At 35.8% G+C, this 23,678-nt stretch overlaps 1 protein-coding gene across 19 annotated transcripts in view; it reads left to right on the plus strand.

Annotated features, from left to right (window-relative positions):
• The window catches only part of SYNE1 (spectrin repeat containing nuclear envelope protein 1), a 411,505-nt gene that overhangs the window by 85,700 nt on the left and 302,127 nt on the right, over window positions 1-23,678 (plus strand). For 17 of the 19 annotated variants that reach the window (XM_032258772.1, XM_032258767.1, XM_032258784.1 and 14 more), the window contains 10 exons: window positions 2,921-3,081; window positions 5,377-5,527; window positions 8,544-8,771; window positions 9,170-9,268; window positions 10,913-11,100; window positions 11,493-11,616; window positions 13,732-13,898; window positions 19,298-19,451; window positions 21,887-22,515; window positions 22,886-22,936. In XM_032258772.1, the coding sequence (XP_032114663.1) occupies window positions 2,921-3,081; window positions 5,377-5,527; window positions 8,544-8,771; window positions 9,170-9,268; window positions 10,913-11,100; window positions 11,493-11,616; window positions 13,732-13,898; window positions 19,298-19,451; window positions 21,887-22,515; window positions 22,886-22,936 (1,952 nt within the window). The remainder of the gene's footprint in view (window positions 1-2,920; window positions 3,082-5,376; window positions 5,528-8,543; window positions 8,772-9,169; window positions 9,269-10,912; window positions 11,101-11,492; window positions 11,617-13,731; window positions 13,899-19,297; window positions 19,452-21,886; window positions 22,516-22,885; window positions 22,937-23,678) is intronic. The other 2 variants (XM_032258777.1, XM_032258774.1) reach the window with 1 other exon arrangement.

The raw sequence follows: 23,678 nt of genomic DNA on the forward strand, positions 1-23,678 counted from the left end.
AGAAATAGGTATTTTTCTCAAACCTGTTGTATAAAGAAGGACACATAAGGCACAAAGCTGGTGATGAACTCACTAAATGATGAGGTTGGGATTTCAGTCCAGAAGCTCTTCATCCAGAGCCCACACCTTTAACCACTACGTTATTTGTTCATTCAGAAAACAGAGCCATTTTACTAATTGCTTATGTTCACTGCCAATCTAGAGTAATTGTTCTCCTCTAGTTCTTTGCACACTTTGCTTTGTTATCACAAACCTTTATTCCAGTTGATAGCCGTAGAGTAGTTGTGCTAAGGAATGGTTGTGTAAAGGACTTGAGTGTCCTCTGTGTGCTGGTGTGTGTGTGATAGAGTGTTCATAGAAATACTATGCTTAATCTTCAAAATAAGGTATGGTTTTACTGATGAATCAATGAAAATTCAGAGAGATGTGGTCAAAGGTCACTCAGCTAATGAGTGGGTTTAATCCCAGATCAGTCTAATGTGAGTCAATTTTTACCAGATGCACCCTGCTGACACACATATGTTTTCTAAGAATGTAGAGATAAGGCCTTACAATGTTATTCTGTTTTTGTTTAATTTTGGTTTTTTGTCAACATCATTCTGCTCTTTTGATTTCTCTGCATTGTGCTTTTTCCATATGTAGCTCACAGAAAATGCTCTAAAATTGAATGTATATAAGCATTTTCAAACATTACTTTTTCCATGTTTTTCCTGGGTTCTGAGAAACACTAGCAGAAAGAAAACACTTTATTTTTCACTTCTGATTATATTCATGGGATTCTAAGAGATCATGTGATGATTTGCAGTCTTCACAATTGAATCTACAATGACTGTAAGTTCACATATAGTAACAGTGGGTTCTTTTAACTAAATATGTTGTGACATCAGCAACTACCATATTTTAGTTTACTATAAATCTCTGTACCATAAGGAAGCTGTACTTATTCATTTTTATTCTCTTAAATTGCAAAGTAGTTCTCTGAAGTAACATTGACTTTTTTTTTCTTCTTAAAATTTTGAGACAGTCTCACTCTGTCAGCCAGGCTGGAGTGCAGTGGCACAATCTCGGCCAACATTGATATTTGTTGGCCAAGATCATGATATTTCTATGAGAACATTAAGTTTTTTAAACATACAGATATAATAGTATATGTAGTAACTCTATCTTGTATGGTATTATGTAATAATTCTAGGAGATGATCTTACTGAAAAGCTGACTTCTGAGAAATACTTACATTTTTACATTATTCATTTAGGAGAAGGGAGTTGATCAAAATGTAAACCTCCTGAGAGATTTTCTCACATGAGAAGAAATGAGATACCAAGTACATTTTCTTCACTTAAGGTTATACTGGATTTACCTTTTCTAATTCAGTATCAATATATTTACCTGACAAAATTCAGGTAACATCTAATATTTATCAGCCTTATACATACGAAACCAACTTTTCAATTAAAGTAGTTCAGTATTATTGAAAATAAGTATATGGGCTTAATAAATCATTTTGTTCTCAATTTTATATGAGAGACATAAAAAACAATAATCAGTATCTGCCAAAACCAATAATCAACATCTGCCAGATTATTAGGCACTTTAAAAGTAAGATTGCTAATGGAATGCTAACAGTGATCTTTCAAGAAAAGCATTATCATCTGCATTTTACATGAAAGAGCCTGAAAATAATTCACCAAAGTCAAACTAGTGATCCTGGATTCTAGCCCCAGCTTGACTGATTCAAAAGTTAAATTTTCTTTCCACATATGTAATAAATAAGATTTAACAACACTAAGATTAGATTACAGCTCTTTTCAAAGAACTAGTTAACAAAATGGTTTGGTTACTTCTCTCTCTCCCTGTCTCTCTTTCTCTTTCTTTCTCTGTCTCTCTCTCTGAGACAAAGTCTTGCTCTGTTTCCCAGGCTGGAAAGTAGTGGCGCCATTATGCCCACTCACTGCAGCCTCTATCTCCTCTCACCTCAGCCTCCTGAGTAGCTAGGACTGCAGGCATGCACCACCATGCTCGGCCACTTTTTTTTTTTTTTTTTTTTTGACTAGAGATGGAGGTCTTGCCTCCTGGCCTCAAGCAATCCTCCTGCCTCAGCCTCCCAAAATTCTGGGGTTGAAGGCATGAGCTATCATGCCTGGCCAAAGATCACTAGTAGTCTCTTTTGACTAAGATATTACATTAAATAAATAAATGTTTCTATTCATTGGACTAGAAATCTGTTATCTCTATGAACAATAACTATTGATTTTGGTGAACTGGCCTGTAATAAGTTAACTTATTTGTGAATAAATTCATTATTATAATGAAGCTAAGAATTCGAAACAATGAAGCAAAACCAGGAAACAAAAGAGTAACAATTTTTGTGAGTATTTTTGGATAACTGTGGAGGTAAATAGCTGGCTGTGTTTATAAAATGAAAAACTTAGCCGGGGTGGTGGTGCCCACCTGTGATCCCAGCATTTTGGGATGTCAGGACTGGAGGATTACTTGAGCCCAGGAGTTCAAGATCAGCCTGGGCATCATAGTGAGACCTCATCTCTATAGAAATCAGAAAATTAGCCAGGCACGGTAGTGTCAGCCTGTGGTACCAGCCACTTGGGAGGCTGAGGTGAGAAAATCATATGAGCTCAGGAGTTGGAAGCTGCAGTGAGCCATGATTGCACCACTGCATTCCAGCATGGGCAAAAGATCAAGACCTTATCTCAAAAAATGAAATAATATAAACAAAGTGCTAGCAAAGTGTGTATTTCAGCCAGATGGAAATAAGTCATTTTTATTGTTAAGAACAATGTAAGATGTATGAATCCATCTCTTCATCCACCCATCTATTCTGTATGCAATATGTGCACTTTATTTGAGGGCAGAGATAAATAATATAAAATGCCTACCTAACGATTATAATATTTTTTTCCAGGAGTTTTCTAAACGGACAGAAAGTATTGCAGTCCAGGCTGAGAACCTTGTAAAGGAAGCTTCAGAGATACCACTTGGGCCCCAAAACAAGCAGCTGCTTCAACAGCAGGCCAAGTCAATCAAAGAGCAAGTCAAAAAATTAGAAGACACGCTTGAAGAAGAGTATGTGATTGACAAGTCCTAAACTTTCTTCTCTGAGATAAAGTTTCATACAATCTTTCCTGTACTTTGTATTCAAAACATTCTTTTAAAATCTCAAAGTGTCTGTGTATTCCAGCATGTTTTGAGGAAACAACTCACAATTCAAAAGAAAGTATCACTAATACAGAAACCAATATCTATCACAGAGCCAAAAAATAGAAAGGATGTGGGTTTTGCATCTTAAACTGATCATGTTCATGAGAAAGCCATAACTCTTCCATTCTGTGGCCTTTGTACATTGTAGAGGGAATCTTTAAAAAGAGCTAATATTTAAGATAATTTTTTATGATATTATTCTGCCATCACCAGTTAGAGTGAAAAGGAGATATTTTGTAGTGTAGATTCTAGGCCTAAATACACATCACGTAGACCATGTGTCTCCAACTTGAAGAAGCTCCTGGAGCTTGTTTACAGTGCCTCAGTTTTCAAGTTATCCTAATTAATATGCTATTTCCAGTAATTAACTTTAAAAATCCATTTTATCTTTAAACTTTTAATGTTTGTTTATCTGAACAGAAATAACTGTGTGGCCTATTCATATCCTGTTATATGCACAATATACACCAAAAAGTTTGGAGAGGAAAACATGAGCATACAGCCAATATTCCTCAAGATAGTATGGCCAAACATTTCTACTTTAACGTAATTTAGTGGAAAATCAATGATATACAACAGCATATTATTATTAAGAAAGAGGCCATCATTTCTATGGTGGATTTTAAAATGTAAAATGTGTTTTTAATACTATTAACAGCTTAAAATTAACATTTTACGTTTGCTTAAACTTTAAAATTTGATACATATTTTATTTAAAACAAATTATGACGAAATTTTGAGGACTTCATATTATAGTAAATATTCTCTCTCAAGTTATGGAAATAGTAAAACTTTGAGTTTATTAGAAAGGAGGCTACTTCTCTTAAGCATAGCCATTTTAATCTTTATTTAATTAAAAAAGCTGCAGTATAACACAGCTTGTATTACCTGTACTGCTGACAGCATTAGGCACATCCAGGGTATAAATTTGAGGCTGCAATATTATTTAATTTGACAATCAATGACGCCATTGTATTTTTCTTGATGTCTTCAAGTGCCTTTTGCTAAACAGGGACATCCTTTCACTTTTCTTTTTTAACCCAAAGGCTTATCAGTTCAGCTATATAGTGTTAATTTCTTAGTCTTTTTCTAAACTGAAAGCCATATTCACCTGGTTATACATGCATAGCTAATACAAATTAGAAATCTATAGCTCAAATTTTGTTCACTAGATTTATTAGAAATAAAGCCTAAGTTGTCTAAAAGTACTTAGGGTGCTCATATACAGGAATTTATAAACGTCTTTGGGAATCAGGACCATAAGACATTTATGAAAATGGCTGAAATCACATATATTATACATTTCAGGATTAGCTCTGATAATAGAAACAGTTCCTGTCTGGCAGCATGGGATTGAGATCACAAGTTGTCTTGATTGATAAAATGCAGTTTGTAAAGGTCTTTCCATAGAAAGCATCACTGCAGTGTCTCTCCTTTAAGAGTAAGAAGAACATGTCTTCCAGCCAGGCGCGGTTGTTCACGCCTGTAATCCCAGCACTTTGGGAGGCGGGTGGATTGCCTGAGCTCAGGAGTTCAAGACCAGCCTGGGCAACATGCTGAAACCCCATCTCTACTAAAATAAAAAAATTAGCCAGGTGTGGTGGTGCATGCCTATAATCCCAGCTACTCAGGAGGCTGAAGTAGGAGACTTGCTTGAACCTGGGAGGTGGAGGTTGCAGTGAGCCGAAATCGCACCATTGCACTCCAGCCTGATGACAGAGCAAGACTCTAGCTGAAAAAAAAAAAAAAAGACCATGTCTTTGGAAACAGGACTATTGAAAAGCTGTAAATCTCTTTTAAAACCCTGAAATCTCTTCTGGCATAGTTTACTAAAATAAGTCCTGGCAACAACTGGTCACATGCAGAGTTTAATTAGATTATACCTGGATTCAAACCCCTTTGGACCCAGCAATATTTTATTTGAAGTGCAGTTCCACTCAAAGCATAGACACTGCCTCATTAAATGTCCATTCTCAGAGAAGACAGGAAAACCTGATAAACTACTCAGAACAAATGTGCATTTTTTTAGCTCAAGTAGTTTCAACTTTGAAATGGTCATAAATGTCTTCATTATCTTCTCACCTGGTGATTTCAAGGAAAATGTGTTGTTGTTCTCTATTAAAATACTGAGTTTTATTTACTTAATTTGGTTAATTTTAGTATTAAAACCATGGAAATGGTGAAAACCAAGTGGGATCATTTTGGCAGTAATTTTGAGACTCTGTCCACCTGGATAACTGAGAAAGAAAAAGAACTCAATGGCTTGGAAACTTCATCATCTGCCATGGACATGCAAATCAGCCAAATTAAGGTGACCTGCTCACACGTTATATTTATAATCCATGTCTAGCTTTTAAGAACTACTTCCTTACATTTCATCAAATGCTGTTTGGTCCCAGGACAAGTCTTTCTTTGCAATGTGATTATTAAAATTAAATTCACACAGATTACCAAGCTAAGAGGTCTGGATTAATACTGGGCAACACTTTATAGTTGGAATTATGTATTAACATTGTCTGACTTGTGCATTCAAAGTTAACATTGTGTGAAATATCATTAAAATATTTTTATGGTTACATTCTTTTCCTTGATTTTGAATTAACCTCAGTAGAATGCTCTGCCGATTCATTATACAACATGAAATGTATTCAGCATGTACAACTCTAAAATACCAGTCCCACTGTCCAGCTCAAGTATTAGTGTGACTTACCCATACCAATCACAAGGAGGAGTTTGAAAAGCATCTTTCTTAAGTGAAGCAATTCTACTCCATTGCTATAATGTTTTCATTTATGGCCTCGGAGCATGGATAGAGGTCCTCTGATTTCTTAGCTCTCCCAGGTCTAAAATGACCAGGTGGATAGACTATGATTGACCACTTCATTTAGACAGTTCAAGAAGAAAAATGGGCTTAAAGCAATGAGCTTGGAGTGTTCATTTCTCTTTACTTTATACAAGTTTATACCACACATGTTAAAAATTCAACCACTTTTTCTACCTCAGCTTTTTTTTTTTTGGAATGGGAAAACCCTCTGCTATTTCAATTAAATATAGTAAAATAAATACCAAGGTGAGGGAACATTTCACACTGTGACTCAGAACAAGTCATTACCATGTGGAGGGTGGGAGGGTGCAATGTTGTTCAGATGACATTTTCTGCTGTGCAGATCATCCTTGCTTATCACATCTTTTGCAGTCAAGCATACATGGAGTGTCACATCCACAATCTGCTATGTCTTCTTTGGTACACCAGGAAAAATAGATGTGAGGCTATGAAAGAATATTCACTGTTAAAGTTGTCTTTAAAAGTTGTCATTTAATCATTTTCACTAAATTCTAAGAAAAAAATAGTACATTTAAATAGTTTTGTCTCAAAAATGTCCACTTTTGAAAATTAACATACATTTTTCAACATATTTTTTCTTTCTATAATTCATTTACTATTATTTTGCCCTTATTCCAGGACTTTAGAATATGTCATCTATCAAATGTCATCTCATTGTTATTCTTCAGGAAAAAAAAAGACTATATATTTTTTTAAATAAATATTCTGTCATCTGTTTTTATTTTGTCAGTCTAGAAATACATTTCAATACATCCAATAAGGCATTTTAAAAACTCTCTGAAAGTGAATATGAATACCAGGAAAAAGATATTTGCTAGAAATTAGCAAGGATGCAGTGGAATACCCTGTCCTGTGGAAATTGGTCTGTTAGGTTTATGTTTTATTTCCAAACAGAAGACTCATTATAGGAAATGTTAAAAATATAGTAACATCTGTAGTAGTGTTTTCCCTTTAAAATTATTTTAGGATTAACAGTAATGAAGCATTTGCATTGCTGGAAGATAAATACACTAAGCCCACTTTTGTTCATTATTACATGCCATTTCAAATGACTGACTTCTTATACCTAACTTATAATTGATAAATGATAACATATACTGGGTTCATCTTCCATCTTCTTCTCTTAGATGGATTTGTTTTTACCACAATCCAACAATATGATCGAGTGATTTGTATGTATGAATTTTTGTTATTCTAAGAACTAAGAGCTCTGTTCTTAACTAAGTTTGTTTCACTGATGTGTTCCAGCACCTAGAACTATTATTAGTGCTTTGTAGACAACCTATATTTGTTGAATTTATGATTAACTTTTCTAAAAAATATAATCTTAAAAAAACAAAATGAAGAAAGGTTGTATTAATGTTCAAACAACAAATATTGATGAGCTATACCACTTCATTCATTCATGTGAAAAAGAAAAATAAGTGACGCATATCCAACATTTAATCTTTTGTAACTTATTTCTGTTTGTCTCAACTAGGCAGAAATTATTTCTGACTATGGTGTCTCATCTAGACAAAAGTTAAAACTTTATTTTTTTCCCTAGGGCAATAGTATTTTCCATTTAAATTACGAGAAACTGAGACTTAGCTGAATTTTTGATGTTATTTTAATTGAATAATTTTGTCCTTTGTCTCAGAGAAATAATTTTCATCTTCTTATATACAAACAAGCTTCTATGTTTGTGAGAGATACTCCACAGACACACGTAAACACATGTATACATGCACACACTTCCTTCACAGCTGTTGCCTAACACATAAAATGTCATTTCTTCCCCAATTGAAATAAATTGAAATGACAGTATGTGGGCTTTTCCCTATCAAGTTCATAGCAATGAGGTCCCTGGATCAGCAGCCTCAGTATCACCTGAGGATTTGTTAGAAATGAAAATTCTTGAGCCCTGCCTTAGACTTACTAAGTCTGAATCCTGGAGAACAGGGACCATATGATCCTAATGCATTCTAGCTTTGGAAACCACTGGCATGATACAGATGATAAATTTGAGAAAGAAAAACTGATTTTAGGTAGGTGTACAGTCATTAAACCTTTTAGTAACATATGAAATACTCAACTGCATTTCAGAAAAATAAGTAAATGTCAATATTTAGCATTCTAATGAGTTACTGAAACATAATGCTTCTTTAGCTCAGTTATTTAAAATGCCTAATTTATAACATAAGCAGATAATTCTCTGTGTCTTCAGAGATATGTAAGTGTCCCAGGGACATCTCCTGGGTTACTTCACTGCAAGCAAGAGTAGTTACTTCTTCTTATTCTCTATTCAACAAGCACACCACCCATCACTGTATTTTCCAGACATTTTCGGTATATCTCATCTCGCCAACCACATGGTGTTTGCTCATAGCTGCGCTCAAACCATCCAAGTCTTTAAATATTCCCTCTTTGCAGATGATTATATCATTTTAGGAAGCCAAGCTTGCTCAGCCTACATGGTTATTTTTCTTGTTTTAACTATTAGGTCACAATTCAGGAAATAGAAAGTAAGCTCAGCAGCATTATAGGATTAGAAGAAGAAGCCCAGTCTTTTGCTCAATTTGTTACCACTGGAGAATCTGCTCGAATTAAAGCCAAGCTGACACAAATAAGAAGATACTGGGAAGAACTTCGAGAGCATGCACAGTGTCTGGAAGGAACAATCCTGGGACATTTATCCCAGCAGCAAAAGTTTGAAGAGAACCTTAGAAAGGTAAGAAGTGGCCCATGCATACTTAAGTTTACATATTTCACACTGTATTTACAGGTAAATACAATAAGTACTTCACAAATTGTGGAATAAGAAAATGACATAATTTGCCAATCATCTACCAAAGTGTCAATGAAGAGTAAATTTATAATTATTTATATGGCACCGTTTTTGGTGGCATACGAGAATGTTACACATTGCATTCAGTTAGTCGTTAAGAACAGTTATTTTCCTTTCAAATAATAGGACACATTGATTTTAGATGTTTAAAGAATGCGTTTTGTAATTACATTGAAAGTTATCCAAAAAAGGTAGGTATGCTGTTTTCTCAGTAACCTTTTTTTTTTTGCCTTGCTATGTGTTTTTCCCACTGTTATTTTTATATTGCATCAATGTTTTAGATCCAGCAATCTGTGTCTGAATTTGAAGATAAACTTGCTATTCCAATTAAAATATGTTCTTCAGCTACAGAAACATACAAAGTTCTTCAAGAACATATGGTAAGAATATGCTTCAACATTTCTACTATTTACCAACTTAAAAATTTGATAATTCTCACTTAAAAAGAAAATAGAGTAAATTTTTATGAAAATTGAAACGGGAAAAATGTTTATATTAGTCGAGTAAGTATATAGATCTAATATTCACTTTATATAAGGCATGTAAGTGTGTGAATAAATTTTTATTAAAGATGTATATTAAAGGAGTATTCATTTCAAATAAATTTATCTCTTTTAGTTAGAATGTGTAACATTTTCAGAGTTTAGCTTTAATAAATCCTGTTACCTCTTGCCAGCATTATAAAAAAAGTATATTTGCAAGGAAAAATATATGTGTATAGCTATCTTCAGATTTTAACCCACTATACTCAGATGTTTAAGGAATGTATCCTCACTGACCTGTTTCCAACGAATGGCCTTCTGACCTAGTCTCAGAATTGATCATTACAAATCTTCTGCAAGGCAACAAACAGATGGCTCTTACAGAATTTGAGGGGAGGAACGAATAGGGAGAATTATATGCAAAGAAGTACTACAATATGTTAATTAATAAATAAAAATATAAATATGATTCCTATTGCACATGCATGTGTACACGTCCTAATGCATGTACATTTATAAAGGTGTACATGATAGAAAACAACCCATTGACATAGGCATGTCTGGAAGAGGGAGTAAGATTTCTATTGGTTAAATATTTATAATGAGAATACACTTTTGTGTTACTTATTGGTAATTTCTTTATACAAAAAAATGAGGAAAAGTAGAATTCAGTGTGATGAAATTATTTTCTTTCTGGTATTTAAATTTCCTAAAGCAAGTGGTTTTTCTAATGAAAGGACATGCCTCTTAGGGTTCTAATGAAGATGAAATTAGTCAATACATGGGATGCAGGTAACACAGTGCTGGCCAGATTCTGAGGCACTGTGTCATTGTTACTATTATTATTTTTATTGAGGTAGACAGCAGCTTCTTCAGCCATAACTCTTTTTATATGTAGTTCTTGTAGTGATTATGGTATGTTACATGTGGTTTTTGTAAGTTAAGGATGGGTTTTTAAATACTCACATATTTAGCGTAAAATGACTAATCATCTTTACAAGTTATCTAAATTGTTAAAGGAAAGTTGAAAGTTTTCAGATAAATAGCAGTACATTCTTATTTGGATAACTCTCTCCATTTTCATTTTTGATTTCTGTATTAATGAGATCACTTTTTTTCTCATTTTCACTATGTCTTGCTGCAAATCATGGGCACAGACCTTTTAAAAATAGATTTAACTTTTATTTGTTTTCAATGGTGCACATGTGATCATTTAATACATTCATATAATTTGTAAGAGTAAAATCAGTGGAATTGGGACCTTCATCACCTAAAATATTTGTGTTTTACTTATGCAAGGAACATTCTAACTATTTTCTAGGTGTTTTGAAATATAGGATAGATTATTGCATAGTCCCCCAACTAATCTATCAAAGAGTAAGTCTGATTTCTTCTATTAAACTGTATATTTGTACCCATTCTTAGTACCATTACTGTTTATCATGACTGAGGGAAAATATTTTGTGATGGTGGGTGTCAAAGCAAAATGCAGGTCTCGTTGGCTCCTGTGCTTTCATTGCATTCTTCTCGAACTCTTCTTAGGATCTCTGCCAGGCCCTGGAGTCCCTGAGCAGCCCGATCACTGCCTTCTCAGCCAGTGCCAGGAAAGTTGTGAACAGAGACTCCTGTGTTCAGGAGGCTGCGGCTCTACAACAGCAATACGAGGGCACCCTAAGGAAGGCGAAGGAGAGACAGACTGCGCTGGAGAACCTGCTGGCCCACTGGCAGAGGTGAGCAGCATTTTTCCTTGAGTTGCTGCCACTACTAAATAGGAAATTCTGGATTAGCAGTTCTTTAAGTGATGGGGAATAATTATCCCAGTTGCGAAACACATGAACTTGTGGGTGTAGCACAGGAAACTCTTGATCTTTGTTATAAGGTGAAGATTCCCAAGAGTGGAGAGGATGTATGTGGATCTTTACATATTACTCAATAGAAACCTGAGTGCAGGGATACACATGAAAATGAAAGGAGTGATCTTTGTGCTGTCTCGTCTAAGACTGAGATAACTAAGACTATATTGTTTACTATGGTTTGTGTTGGACCCTCCAACTTCAGAAGGGTTTGATCTTCTAGCATGAAAATTTTCAATGAATTTGTTTCTGTTCTCTGCTTCCTTTAGGCTAGAGAAAGAACTATCATCCTTTCTGACTTGGTTAGAGCGTTGTGAAGCTATAGCCAGTTCCCCAGAAATGGACATTTCTGCAGACAGAGTCAAAGTGGAAAGTGAACTTCAGTTAATTCAGGCAAGTTCAAGGAAGTGTGAGGAAAGAAAAGCAAAATGCTTTTGTTACAGTTACATTATTTTTTTAAAATAAAGTAATAAAATAAATAAATTTGCATCTTCCTTCTTGCATTGATTTTGTGATTCCTGATGCATCATTTGAATCAAGGTGTTCCGAAAAGAAAACAGCAACCATGACCTGAAAGACAGAGAAACTTACAATGAGAACTTTGTGATGTTCAGTTTCCATGATGTGCTAGAAAATCCTGTAATTCAATGTCTGGCATCTGAATATAAATGATTTGGCAAAGGAGAGGAAATGATGGGTAGGAATATAGATGAAAAGAGGTTGGCTATCAGTTCATAATTTCTGAGGCTGGAAATAGGTATAATCTCTCTACTTTGATATGTATGTGAATTTGGGGCAATAAAGGGTGTTCTTTTAAAGAAATAAGAAATAGGATGTAAAAAGAAGTCACAGTAATGATTATTTTCATGCAAGAAAAAAATGAGCACAAATGTAGGTAATGAGTAGAAAGACAAAGTTTATTTCATACTTGAAGAAGTCAATCTTTTAAACTAAAAGAAAGAAAATCTTTGAGTATAATTGAAGCTAAAGACAATGTCACTGATTTCTAGAGATTAATATCTTGCCTCAAACAATGCTATCTATGCCAGAAAATCCAACAGTCAAAATTGTTTCTCAAAAGAGATTTGTTGCATTACAGATTTATATTCCAACTTTCTCCCATCAACTTTCATAAGACATTTAAGAGGAAGCTATGTTCTTTTACCTTTTGTAACTGATTCTCTGAAAACTCTGTCACCAGTGTCTGTAGCATCTGAATCTGTTGCCCCACCTTTAAATGTTCTCCTTCCTTGACTTGAGTGGGTACTCCATTCTCCTGGTTCTCCTGACTTTCTGATTTATTAAACACTGATGTCTGCACTCACCTTCCACCAAGTCCCTTCTCAGAAACCCATAGTGACTGTTTCCTGCCCTAAGCATAAAATAAAGGGCAATTCTGATCTACAATCTGGCTCCTGTCTTCTTTCATATACACATGGGGTGTTCCCAGAAGCGACATCACAGATCTTTTTCTTATAAATGAGAACATTGACACAAGGCTACCTGGGCATTAAAACTGTTGCTGCACATCTTCACGTGGAAACTAGATGCCATATGACTGAGAGGACTGCAAACTCTGTTGCTTCTGCATCCTGACATTGCATCAGTAAGGCAGCCTCACCTCGTGGGCTGGACCTGACTTGTGCATTCCCACCTTTGGGCTCTGCATCCTGCCCTGTTTCTTTCCTTTGTACCCAGTGTAAGCAGCAATTCTGCTTCATGGTCTTACCTGTCATGCACAGGCTATGTACTCCTGCCTCTAATCCCTTTAGTGATCTTGCATGTATTACATGTGTGGCCTCACTAGGAAGGGAAGGAAAGCATTTCCACAAGCATCTACTTACTGTCTGCCATGCTGTACCTATCATTTTACTTAACATCTTTTTTTATTGTTACCAATTTATTGGAGTGTTTATATTTTAGCTCTTATTAGGTAGGAACCACAACTTTCATGCACCTCACAGCCCTTAAGAGATTCACTGCCTGATTAAATTTTTAAATGAAGGAGTTCTATTGCTTAAAAGTAAAATGAAGAGCCCTTAAGTTCTCCCATTTGGCCTAATCTAGTCTCTAAACAGAGAGGGAGAACGTGTCCCAGACTACAATGCATCTCTTACTGTTAGCTTTGCACTGATCTCTCTGTCAATAGTTTTTCTTTGATTCTCTTTGCCTACTCAGTCTCTTTATCCTGAAAGAAACTCTACAGCTTCTTGATTTGCCTAACTTATAACTCAGACTCCAGAAAACTTATTCAGGTTTCAGTCACATATTATTACTTGATTTAGAAATGGATCCACTTAACCTTTAATGGAATGGAACCAAATTCCATTAGAAATGGATCCAAGTGGATCCATTTCTAAATCAAGTAATAAAAGCTCTCTTCAGCCTGGCCCCAGTGACTTCCATTTTGCAAAAATGCAAATTCTTTGGGCAAGAACCCCCTGTGTTGCGTGGTCCTTACTTTTCATTCATGTTGGGATGAGATCCGTAATGTCTTGTTTGTTTCAGGCACTGCAAAATGAAGTTCTATCCCAGGCCTCATTCTATAGCAAACTTTTGCAACTGAAGGAATCATTGTTTTCGGTAGCCTCCAAAGAGGATGTGAAAATGCTGAAACTACATTTGGAGCAGTTGGATGAGAGATGGAGAGATTTACCCCAGATAATTAACAAAAGGTGGGTTCTAAAAGATAAATCTTCCAATATTGTTCATTTGCTTTTAAACGATGATCATATAAATTAAGAAAGCATAGTTTTGTTTACTTTTATTTAACTCCAACTACTCAGCTGATAACTACAGAAGGGAAGAAAACTTTCACTTTGAAAATCAAGGTCCACAAAGCTGAGCATTTCTAATGAATCCCGATTCACAATTTAGTTTTAAAATAAGGGCAAGTGATTAAACCAGTTGAAATAGATGAAAGAGAGTAGGATTACTAATGTTTGTATTATTTATTACATAAGCTGTTTTGTGTGGGAAAAATGGTACCTAAAATATTATTTCATGTGACATTTCTCAACCAGAGGCATTTTATACACATATGCTAGTATATTTCATTTTAATATAGATCTTTTGGAGTAAGCAAGATAAATTTAACCTTTTTGTCCATTTAAAAAATTCGTTCACTCAGCAAATATTTATTGAGTTTCCACAGTGAGTAGCATACTCTTCTATGTGCTGGAGATAGCACCAATAAAGAGTTTCATCCCTTACTTTCACGGAGCTTATATTTTTTCTATTGTTTATTTATTCATGTACTCAATCAATCAACAAATGTATATTAGGTACTTGCTGAGTACAAGGTACCATATCAGGACCAGGAGCCATAAAAATAAACAAAACCTAACCCCAAATAATATACATATTAGTGTGGGAATAACAAGGGGTGAACACGAAGTATTATAGGAACAAAAAAGGGACATTTGAATGGGTTCAGAAATTTACAGAAAAATTTGATGCCAACTCTTGAAAGGCAACCAATTTTGTAAAACAAAGCAGTATGTGTCCTCTGCCTATCCCTTAGAGGGAAAGTAAAGAGCTTTTAAAGTGATACAAATGTGTGAAGGTATTTAAAATATAATGTGTGCATATAAGGGTAATGTGTAGAGGATTTTGTAAATATTAAAACATGAAAACTGATTTAAAAGTTGAACTTTGTAGACAAACCATTTTAATAAATACTAGTGTTTGATGAAGGTATTAGCTTTAATGTGTCTGGATTTTGATCTCTGATCACCTATTATTTATTAACTAATTCATTTATCACAAATGCATTGATTGATCGCTGATGATATCCTAGGCAACTTTTTAGGTGCTGGGGATACAGCAGTAAGCAAGGCAGATACAGTCCATACTCTCATGGTGTGGAGAGAGGGGAGGAAGGAGCTGGGGGTGGGGGCGGAAATAAATATATAATTAAACAAGTGAACAAACGACAATTTCAGGCAACATTCAGTATTATTAAGACAACAAAACAGGGTGGTGTGACAGGGACTGCAGGCTGGTGTATCTTTAGAATGGGGGTCAAGCAAGGCCTCTCTGGGGAGATGACACCTGATTAACATCTGTGTGCTGTGCAGGAAGCAGACCCACGCAGGCAAAGGGCGCAAAAATGGCAAAAGCTCTAAGGCAGTAATGAGTTGGTTATATTGGAAGACAGAGAGGTCAATCGGAATGTGGGGCAGAGTTGTGTCAGATGAGGCCAGAGAAGTAGATAATGTGAATTTTCTTGTAGACCACAGTAAGGAGTTTGGGGTTTTGCCTTCTTAAGTGCAACGGGAAACTACCTAGTGTTTAAGCAGGACAGGTAATGTTCTATCACATGAAATCATGTCTAGTTATTATCTAGAGAGTAGATTGTAAGGAGTCAAAGGTGGGAGGGAGGAAGCCAGTTAGAAGGCTGTTGAATGTCAGGCAAGAAGTGAAGAAATTTAGACCAGGGTAGGGGCAGTGGAAATGGAGAGAAGAGCACAGAATCAATGTATAGTGTGGTGGGGGCAGGGTGTGAGGATTGTAGGGGCCAAGGCCCTTGTCCCCTAGAGGTTAGAAAGTCACTGACATGAGGCAGATTAATAGAAAAGGAATATAAATTTATTTAATATATAATATACACAGGAGCCTCCAGAATGAAGACTCAACCTCCATTGACATACAGAATATATACCATCTGGAGGTTATAGAAAAACTGTGAGCTCAGAAAATGGCCCAAAACAGATTTTCATGGCAAGACATGTTATTGGAGGGAGAAACGAAGAAGCTTAGCTAGAAAAGCTGGTCTTGCTATGTAGATGAAACCTCATAGGTATAGCTCTCAAGAAAAATAGATGGCAATTGTCTCTTTCAGGTCTTTATAGTGTTTGACTCTCAGTTTATCTTTCCTAGATCTGGACAAAGGCAGGGCGAGCTGCATTAGTGAAGATTCTCTACAGATCTACAGAAGCAAATTCTCCCCGCAAAAGACAGCTTTACAGGATCATTTCAGAATTTGTCAAAGGAATATATTTTAGAGTAAAATATTTTGGTTTTCTTCAGTTCCCACTTTGAAACTTAAAAACCGTTTCACATATTAAAAGCTAAATGAATAGTTTCGAAGAGATTTGTTTGATAGAGGTTGAGTGTGATGGCTCATGCCCATAATCCCAGAGTTTTGGGAGGCCCAGGTGAGAGGACTGCTTGGGAAACATAGCAAGACCTCATCTCTACAAGAAAAATTTAAAAAAAAAACTATCCAGGCATGGTGGCATGTAACTGTAGTCTCAGCTTCTCCGAAGGCTGAGGCAAGAGGATTACTTGAGACCAGGAGTTTGAAGTTACAGGAAGCTGTGATCACAGCACTGCACTGAAGCCTGGGCAACAGAGTGATACTTGTCTCACTAAAATAAAAAGAAAAAGAAAAGTTATTTGATAGAGAAAGACAAAGGAGTGGAAAAGCAAATCAAGATACACAGAAAAAAAGCAGACTGAAACATATTGTTCCATGTCTTCTTTAGTCAGTGTCTCAGTCCTGAGAAAAGATCAGTTCAGTTAAATATCTTTGTCCCATTCCAGAGGGTGGCATTGCAAATGGGCTGGGCCTCTGTAGATGATGCAGGCAAACACATCTTTAATAAGAGGCATTTCTAAGGAAACAGAAGAAAAACGAAGGTTAATGTCTAAAGTAGTCTATAGACTTGTTTTTCTAGAGTTTGTGAAGCATCTTCAGATTACAGTAGCAATCTGAACAGGTTTTTCTGGAATGTAGTTCAGATTGATGGTCAAGTGAACTTTCCGAGAAGTCAATACATCAGCAGGCACATAGGCTGTTTACTTATAAATTTCTGTTATTTCTCCCAAAGTTTAGTTGTCTAGCTGCCCTTTGTGGGACTTTAAGAAAAGCAGTTTTGGCCAGGCATGGTGGCTCACACCTGTAATCCCAGCCCTTTGGGAGGCTAAGGCAAATGGATCACCTGAGGTTAGGAGTTTGAGACCCACCTGGCCAATGTGGTGAAACCCCTCTCTACTAATAATACAAAAATTAGGCTGGTGTGGTGGTGGGCACCTGTAATCCCAGCTACTTGGGAGGCTAAGGCAGGAGAATAGCTTGAACCCACGAGGCAGAATTTGCAGTGAGCCTAGATCACACCATTGCACTTCACCCTGGGCAACAAGAGTGAAACTCTATCTCCAAAAAAAAAGAATACATAAAATAAGGAAAATGAAAGGAAGATTTGGAAAACCTTAGTTTGGAAGCTTGTAGCCCGGAAAGAATTCAGGATTCTGAAGTCCAAATTGTTAGAAAATAATAAAAGCTCAAAAACAATGAACAAAGTTAGAATCTAATAACACGCATACGATAGTTTTTTAACATAATGTTCTCTCTCCAGCCCCCCATTTCTACCAAAGACAAATTATCATAGGGCCAAATTATTTGCAAGATAAATTTTAGTCTTATTATGCTTGGCCTAATTATCCATATAAAGTGCAGCAAGGTTAATGATTGGCCACATAAGCTTTTTAAAAATTGGCTTTGCTGGTGCTTTCTTCATAAGAAATCTCAGATTAAACCTTCAAAAGTCTCTCAAGGTTAATCAAGCCAAAGATTTATCTGTGCCTGCAGACATCCATATGAATTGGGTGAATTCGTTTCTTCTCAAGGTCCCAATATAACTTGAGATTTGTGGGCCTTTCAGAAAGTGACATTCTTTACTTACCACAGGTCACAAATTTTATAAAGGCATCACATAGAAAAATATAAGGCCAATCTTCCCAAGGGGCTCTTCATTGGCTCTATAAAGTTGACCTCCATTCCTCAAAGCAGTCTGATCATATCTAAAAATATGCCATTCCAGTCAAAGCCTTGGTAAAATAACCAATGTTTCCAATTGTATCCTGTTACAAAACATAGGCTTATTGAACATTTACAAATAACTATATTACAATACATAAAGAATACTCACAAATAGTTTCCAAATTCTGGAGAATCAAGTAGAGAGGGAAAAGGAAAAAAAATTATCTTGACTCTGGAAATGAAAACATAAAAAGGATAAGCAATGTTTCAAACAAAAAGCCATTAAAAAAAGTATTTCTGGCCTCTGTTAGTTCAGTCCCATGTAATTAACTCTTTTTCTGCTTGATGTTGGGTTAGCAAATCTCATGAATGTATCAGCTTTTTAATCTGAGTCCTCGAAGTTTTTTTTTCTTTTAAGACAGAGTCTCACTCTGTTGCCCAGGCTGGAGTGCAGTGATGCAGTCTTGGCTCACTACAACCTCTGCCTTCTGGATTCAAGTGATGCCTCAGCCTTCTAAGTAGCTGGGATTATAGTTGTGCACCACCACACATGGCTAATTTTTATATTTTTTGTAGAAATGGAGTTTTCCATGTTGGCCACGCTAGTCTCAAACTCCTGACCTCAAGTAATCCACCTGCCTTGGCCTCCCAAAGAATTGGGACTATAGGCGTGAGCCACTGCACCCAGCCATGGAAGTTTTTTCTTAGCCAAATAGTATAATCTCCAAAGTTATCAAGAAATCTGTATTTAAGAGTACTTGTAAGAGTCCTTTCCATAAATTTCCTTAATGAAAAAGCAAATTTTGGATAGCAGCTGACTATAAACCACTTTTTGAGAAGAAAAAAAGTAAAACAATAATTGTCTATAGATGACAAAATTTTAGGCTAGCCATGGTTAAAGATACAATTGATTAAAAAATTTGGTTACTTTCATGGCAAACAGCAATTTAACATAACAATAATTATTACTGATAACATATACTAAGTCATCAGAATTCTAGGAATTTCATTCAGTTTTGGGACATATATTGTGCTGAGAGGGTATCCATAGATTAGATGTTCTTATAAAGAAAGAAAAGATGAAGAATGCCTCATAGAACCATCAGGGTGGATGATGGCAATGTTAACTGAGACAGGGAAGATTTTGAGTAAAGCAGCATTTGGGAAGTAAAAATCATCAAGAGGTATAGAGTGTTCATGTATGACAACATTGCTTTTGCCCTTGGGTAAAGTTAATTCCCAAAATGTATTATTAATCCTTTCTGTTCACTTATGGGACATTTTAACTTTAATACTTTGCATACATAGGATTAATTTTCTTCAGTCTGTGGTTGCTGAACACCAGCAATTTGATGAGCTGCTGCTTTCCTTTTCTATCTGGATTAAGCTGTTTCTCAGTGAATTACAAGCTACTTCTGAGATTAGCATAATGGACCATCAAGTAGCTCTTACTCGCCACAAGGTAAAGTGTGTTCTTTTAAGATTGAAGAAGAATTTTTTCATAAAAGAGGGTTCTCAAATTAAAAAGACATGCAACACTTAAAAAAAATTTTAATGGTGGAAACTTGACTTTTATTTATATGAAAATGGTTTAATAATTGAGTATATGAGTTAAAGCAATAAATTATTCAGAAAAATTAAGCAGATAAAGCCACTTTAGATAAAATTGGCAACTTTCTTAAGAAACTGTCTCTTCATAGTGGAGCAAATGATTTCTAGTGATTTCTAGTATAAAGTGATAAGAATGTCCCTTTTTAAGTTTCCCAGTTTGTTTTAATTTCAATGCTGAATTCAAATACTTAAGTGATATAGTTTTCTGAATTACTGTTTGCTTTATTTCCATTACTATGGAAATAAAACAAATAGTTTTATTTATTTTTCTTGGTCCAATAGTATAATCACCAAAGTTATCAGTACTTGTGAGTGCTTTCCATGAATTTCCTTAAAGAAAAAGCAACAAATAGTTTTATTTCAACAAACTTGTTTCATTTCAGCTACTATTCGTTTCACTTCAATACTGAAAACTAATGCTGAATTCAAATACTTTAATGATATAGTTTTTCTTAATTACTATTCAGCTTTAAAGCAATTTAAAACTTATTTCCCTTATTTATAAATTATGCATATGAAGGGTGAAAAGAACTTTCCTCTGCCCCCTGAAGGTTCAATTAATTTCAGTCTATGAAAGAAACTGACAATAGACAAATTAACAGGAGAAATGGCAAACATATTTATTATGTGCATATTGTATGGGAGCCCCACAAAATGTGAGGCTCAAAGGATAACCAGATGATGAAAGTTGTTATTCCATACAGAAGGAAATTGGGGCTGAGGCTTCAGGAGAGTGATAGGGAAAAGCTGTGGAAGGGTGAGGGCAGGAGATGCACCATGAACAAAGGCTGTCTTATCACGCAGAAGAAGTTTCTCAGGTAGCATACCTCAGAATTACAGACGGCAGCCTGGGCTAAAAGTCTCTCTGAGTGAGATGTCAGACTGTAAGGGACTTTCCTGTGGATTAGTCTTCCCTAGTTGATGATTATATTTTTTTCTGGAGGAACTTTCCTTAGTCAGATAAGGGAGCATCAAGAAAAGCTCTTCTATGAATTTGCTGTTCCTCAGGTTTTCTCAGTTTAAAGTCTGAAGTAGGATATTTTAGGGTATCACTTTCTGAGTCCCAACACATTATATCTATTCTGGCACCAGAAAACATTGGAAAATTCAGATATTGATCATAAAGCATTGAAATAATGGAGATAAGCTACATAGTACACATATAGCAACACTGAACAAAAAAACATTTCATATTTATTGAGTGTTCACTCCTTGCTGGGTTTGCTAATTGATCCTGTGGCAGGGAAAAGCAACTTTCTCCTACCTTCAGGATAGGAGGTAGTTTTACATCTTGGAGGAAGATATCCAGGGAATTTAGGCTCTACCCTCCAAAGAGACTGAGAGAGAGCAGCTATCTTCACTTCATTTCAAAGAGATGGCTCTCTGGTCCTTCAGAAAAATATTCCAGAGGTGGAAAACTGGCCAGAGCTCTAAGATTAACCTCTCAAAGGGGCAGATAATGAATTTACAATTACAAGTTTTCTAAAGTAAATGCTTTAAGTAAAGAAAGGTCGGGATCTGCAGTCAAGAGGAAGCTATCTTGTAGTCAAACTGAGGGGAGCCTTAAAGTCATTGTTGTCAAGATTAAGATTGGTGATAATTTCTTTTTAATGGGAACCATAATGAGAATGTTGCCAATTTTCTGCTAGATTTTAAGCACGATTTATTGTAAGCTAGCCAAATTTCCTATACAGCAGTCTTGCATAAAATATAACTCTGATTTGGAACTAATTTAATTGAAAAAGATTTCTTCATGGATTTTGTGGATAGAAATTGTTAGTTAAAAAAAGAAACCTTTAGATTTTGAAAGACTTGTATGTATACACATATACGCCTTCTAAATGTTTAAATCTAGAGTTTTTAAATACATGCATCTTTTAAAATTTAAAAGTTAAAATACAGAAAATATAAGATATCTAAATACAAATATTTGTATATACATATATGCATCTTTAAAATGTTAAAATTAAAATGTAAAATATATATTGGCATCTTTAAGAATCTTCCAATGTTTTTATTTCTTTTAACTAACAATTTCTATCCACAAAGAATTTTTTTTTCAGAGAATTAATTACATAGTTCCAAAATAGAGTTGTGTTTTATGTGAAACATGTGGATCAGCAAAACAGAAAATTTTGTGAATTTTCTGATTCACTGTAGATGACCTTAAAGTACTACACTATCCATGGCACTTAAAATAGATCTTCATATCACAAATCCTGTAGAATATCCCTGTCATAGACTGTAGTGTATCTGAGGAATCAGTAATTCTCTCTTCCTTTCCAGGACCACACAGCAGACGTAGAGAGCAAAAAGGGCGAATTGCAGAGTCTGCAGGGTCACTTAGCAAAGCTGGGTTCTCTGGGCCGAGCTGAGGACCTCCATCTCCTGCAGGGCAAGGCTGAGGACTGCTTCCAACTGTTTGAGGAGGCCAGCCAGGTTGTGGAGAGGCGGCAGCTTGCCCTGTCCCATTTGGCAGAATTCCTCCAGAGCCATGCCTCTCTGTCCAGTGTTCTCCACCAGCTGAGGCAAATGGTGGAAGCAACCAACAGTATGAATAAGAACCAGTCTGATCTGATAGAAAAGAACCTCAATGATGCTATTCAAGATGCTAAAGCATTAGAATCTACTGCCGTCAGTCTTGATGGTATTCTTTCCAAAGCCCAATACCATCTGAAAAGTGGGAGCTCTGAGCAGAGGACTTCCTGCAGAGCCACGGTTGATCAGCTCTTTGGAGAGTTAGAGAGGATCCAGAACCTTCTGGGAACCAAGCAGAGTGAGGCAGATGCCCTTGCAGTGTTGAAAAAAGCATTCCAAGACCAGAAAGAGGAGCTGCTGAAAAGCATTGAGAGCATTGAAGAAAGGACTGACAAAGAACGATTGAAGGAACCTACTCGCCAAGCTCTTCAGCAGAGGTAAAGGAAACTGTCACAGCCACCTGTCTCTTTTATTTTGTATTTGTTCTGGAATTAACTTTTACACAAAATTGTATGAGTACCGTGAAAGGAAAATAAAAACTCAGGATCCCAATTCACTCTGCCAAAAGAAGGAAATATAGCTGAGAGCTGAGTCATGCAAAAAGCTGCCTTTCCTTTTGTTCCTAAGCAGAGAGGTACAGAGAAAAAGTTAAATATCTCCGTAGGTAGCTACTCTACATGTCCACCTTATCTTAGGTAAAGTGCTGATTTAATGAGCACGAGATGAATTCATAATTGACTATTCACTGCCTGCTTCATTTCTCTTGCAACACATGAATTAACCTTATGCTCTCTCTTTCCCCTCCAGCCCACTTTCCCCTTTAAATGTTGAAGCCCTCAAAATCATCTTTGGAGAAAGGTATAGAACACAGACTGATTCTGTGATTTCCTGTTTGCTTCTCCCAGGCATGTCCTTATCCTTGGCAAAATCAACTTCTAAATTGATTGAGAACTGTCTCAGATACTTTTTTGTTTGCAGTACCATATTTAGCAACTTTTTAATTTTTTTTACCAGTTTGAAGATAAGGTTAATGACTAATTTGACATTTGAGAAGTACTAAAATTTCTTTGGATTCCTTAAGGATTTCCCTAAAGTCTGTTTATGGGCAAAGAATATGTAGATCCTATTATCTATTTTTAAACAATTTTTTACCAATGGGAGAAGGGACTCATCTTCTATTAAAAATATGAAGGCAGAAGAGAGGAAGGGAGTGATCCTAGTAGTTTTGGTGGTAAAAATGTAGAAGGGAATTCCTTGCTGGTGACTGATAGCCTCTTGGTAAAGACTGGCGTAAGCTTGTTAATTCAGAGGTATGGTAGATGTTAGAGGAGAGAAAATGGTGTGAAACTTCTCTTGGAGAGAGGAGCTTAGGAAAGTGATGAGCTGCTGAGTTCTGTGTTCATTTGAAGTGAAACCAATCAGCTTGGCAGAGTCTACTTTTAACTGTTTGCTTAGAGGTATGAAGAGGCAGAGGAGTGGGTTTAAGTAAGCAAGGTTGAGTTTTTGTCAGGTGTGTTCATTTGAGAAGCTACTGGTCAAAGATGAGTTTCCTTAGTAAATTTGAAAAGGAATTGTTTTCTTAAACTGCAGCCTTCTTGTC

Source organism: Sapajus apella, unplaced genomic scaffold (assembly GCF_009761245.1).
Source record: "Sapajus apella isolate SASKATOON/1434 unplaced genomic scaffold, GSC_monkey_1.0 scaffold105, whole genome shotgun sequence".
NCBI lineage: Eukaryota > Metazoa > Chordata > Mammalia > Primates > Cebidae > Sapajus > Sapajus apella.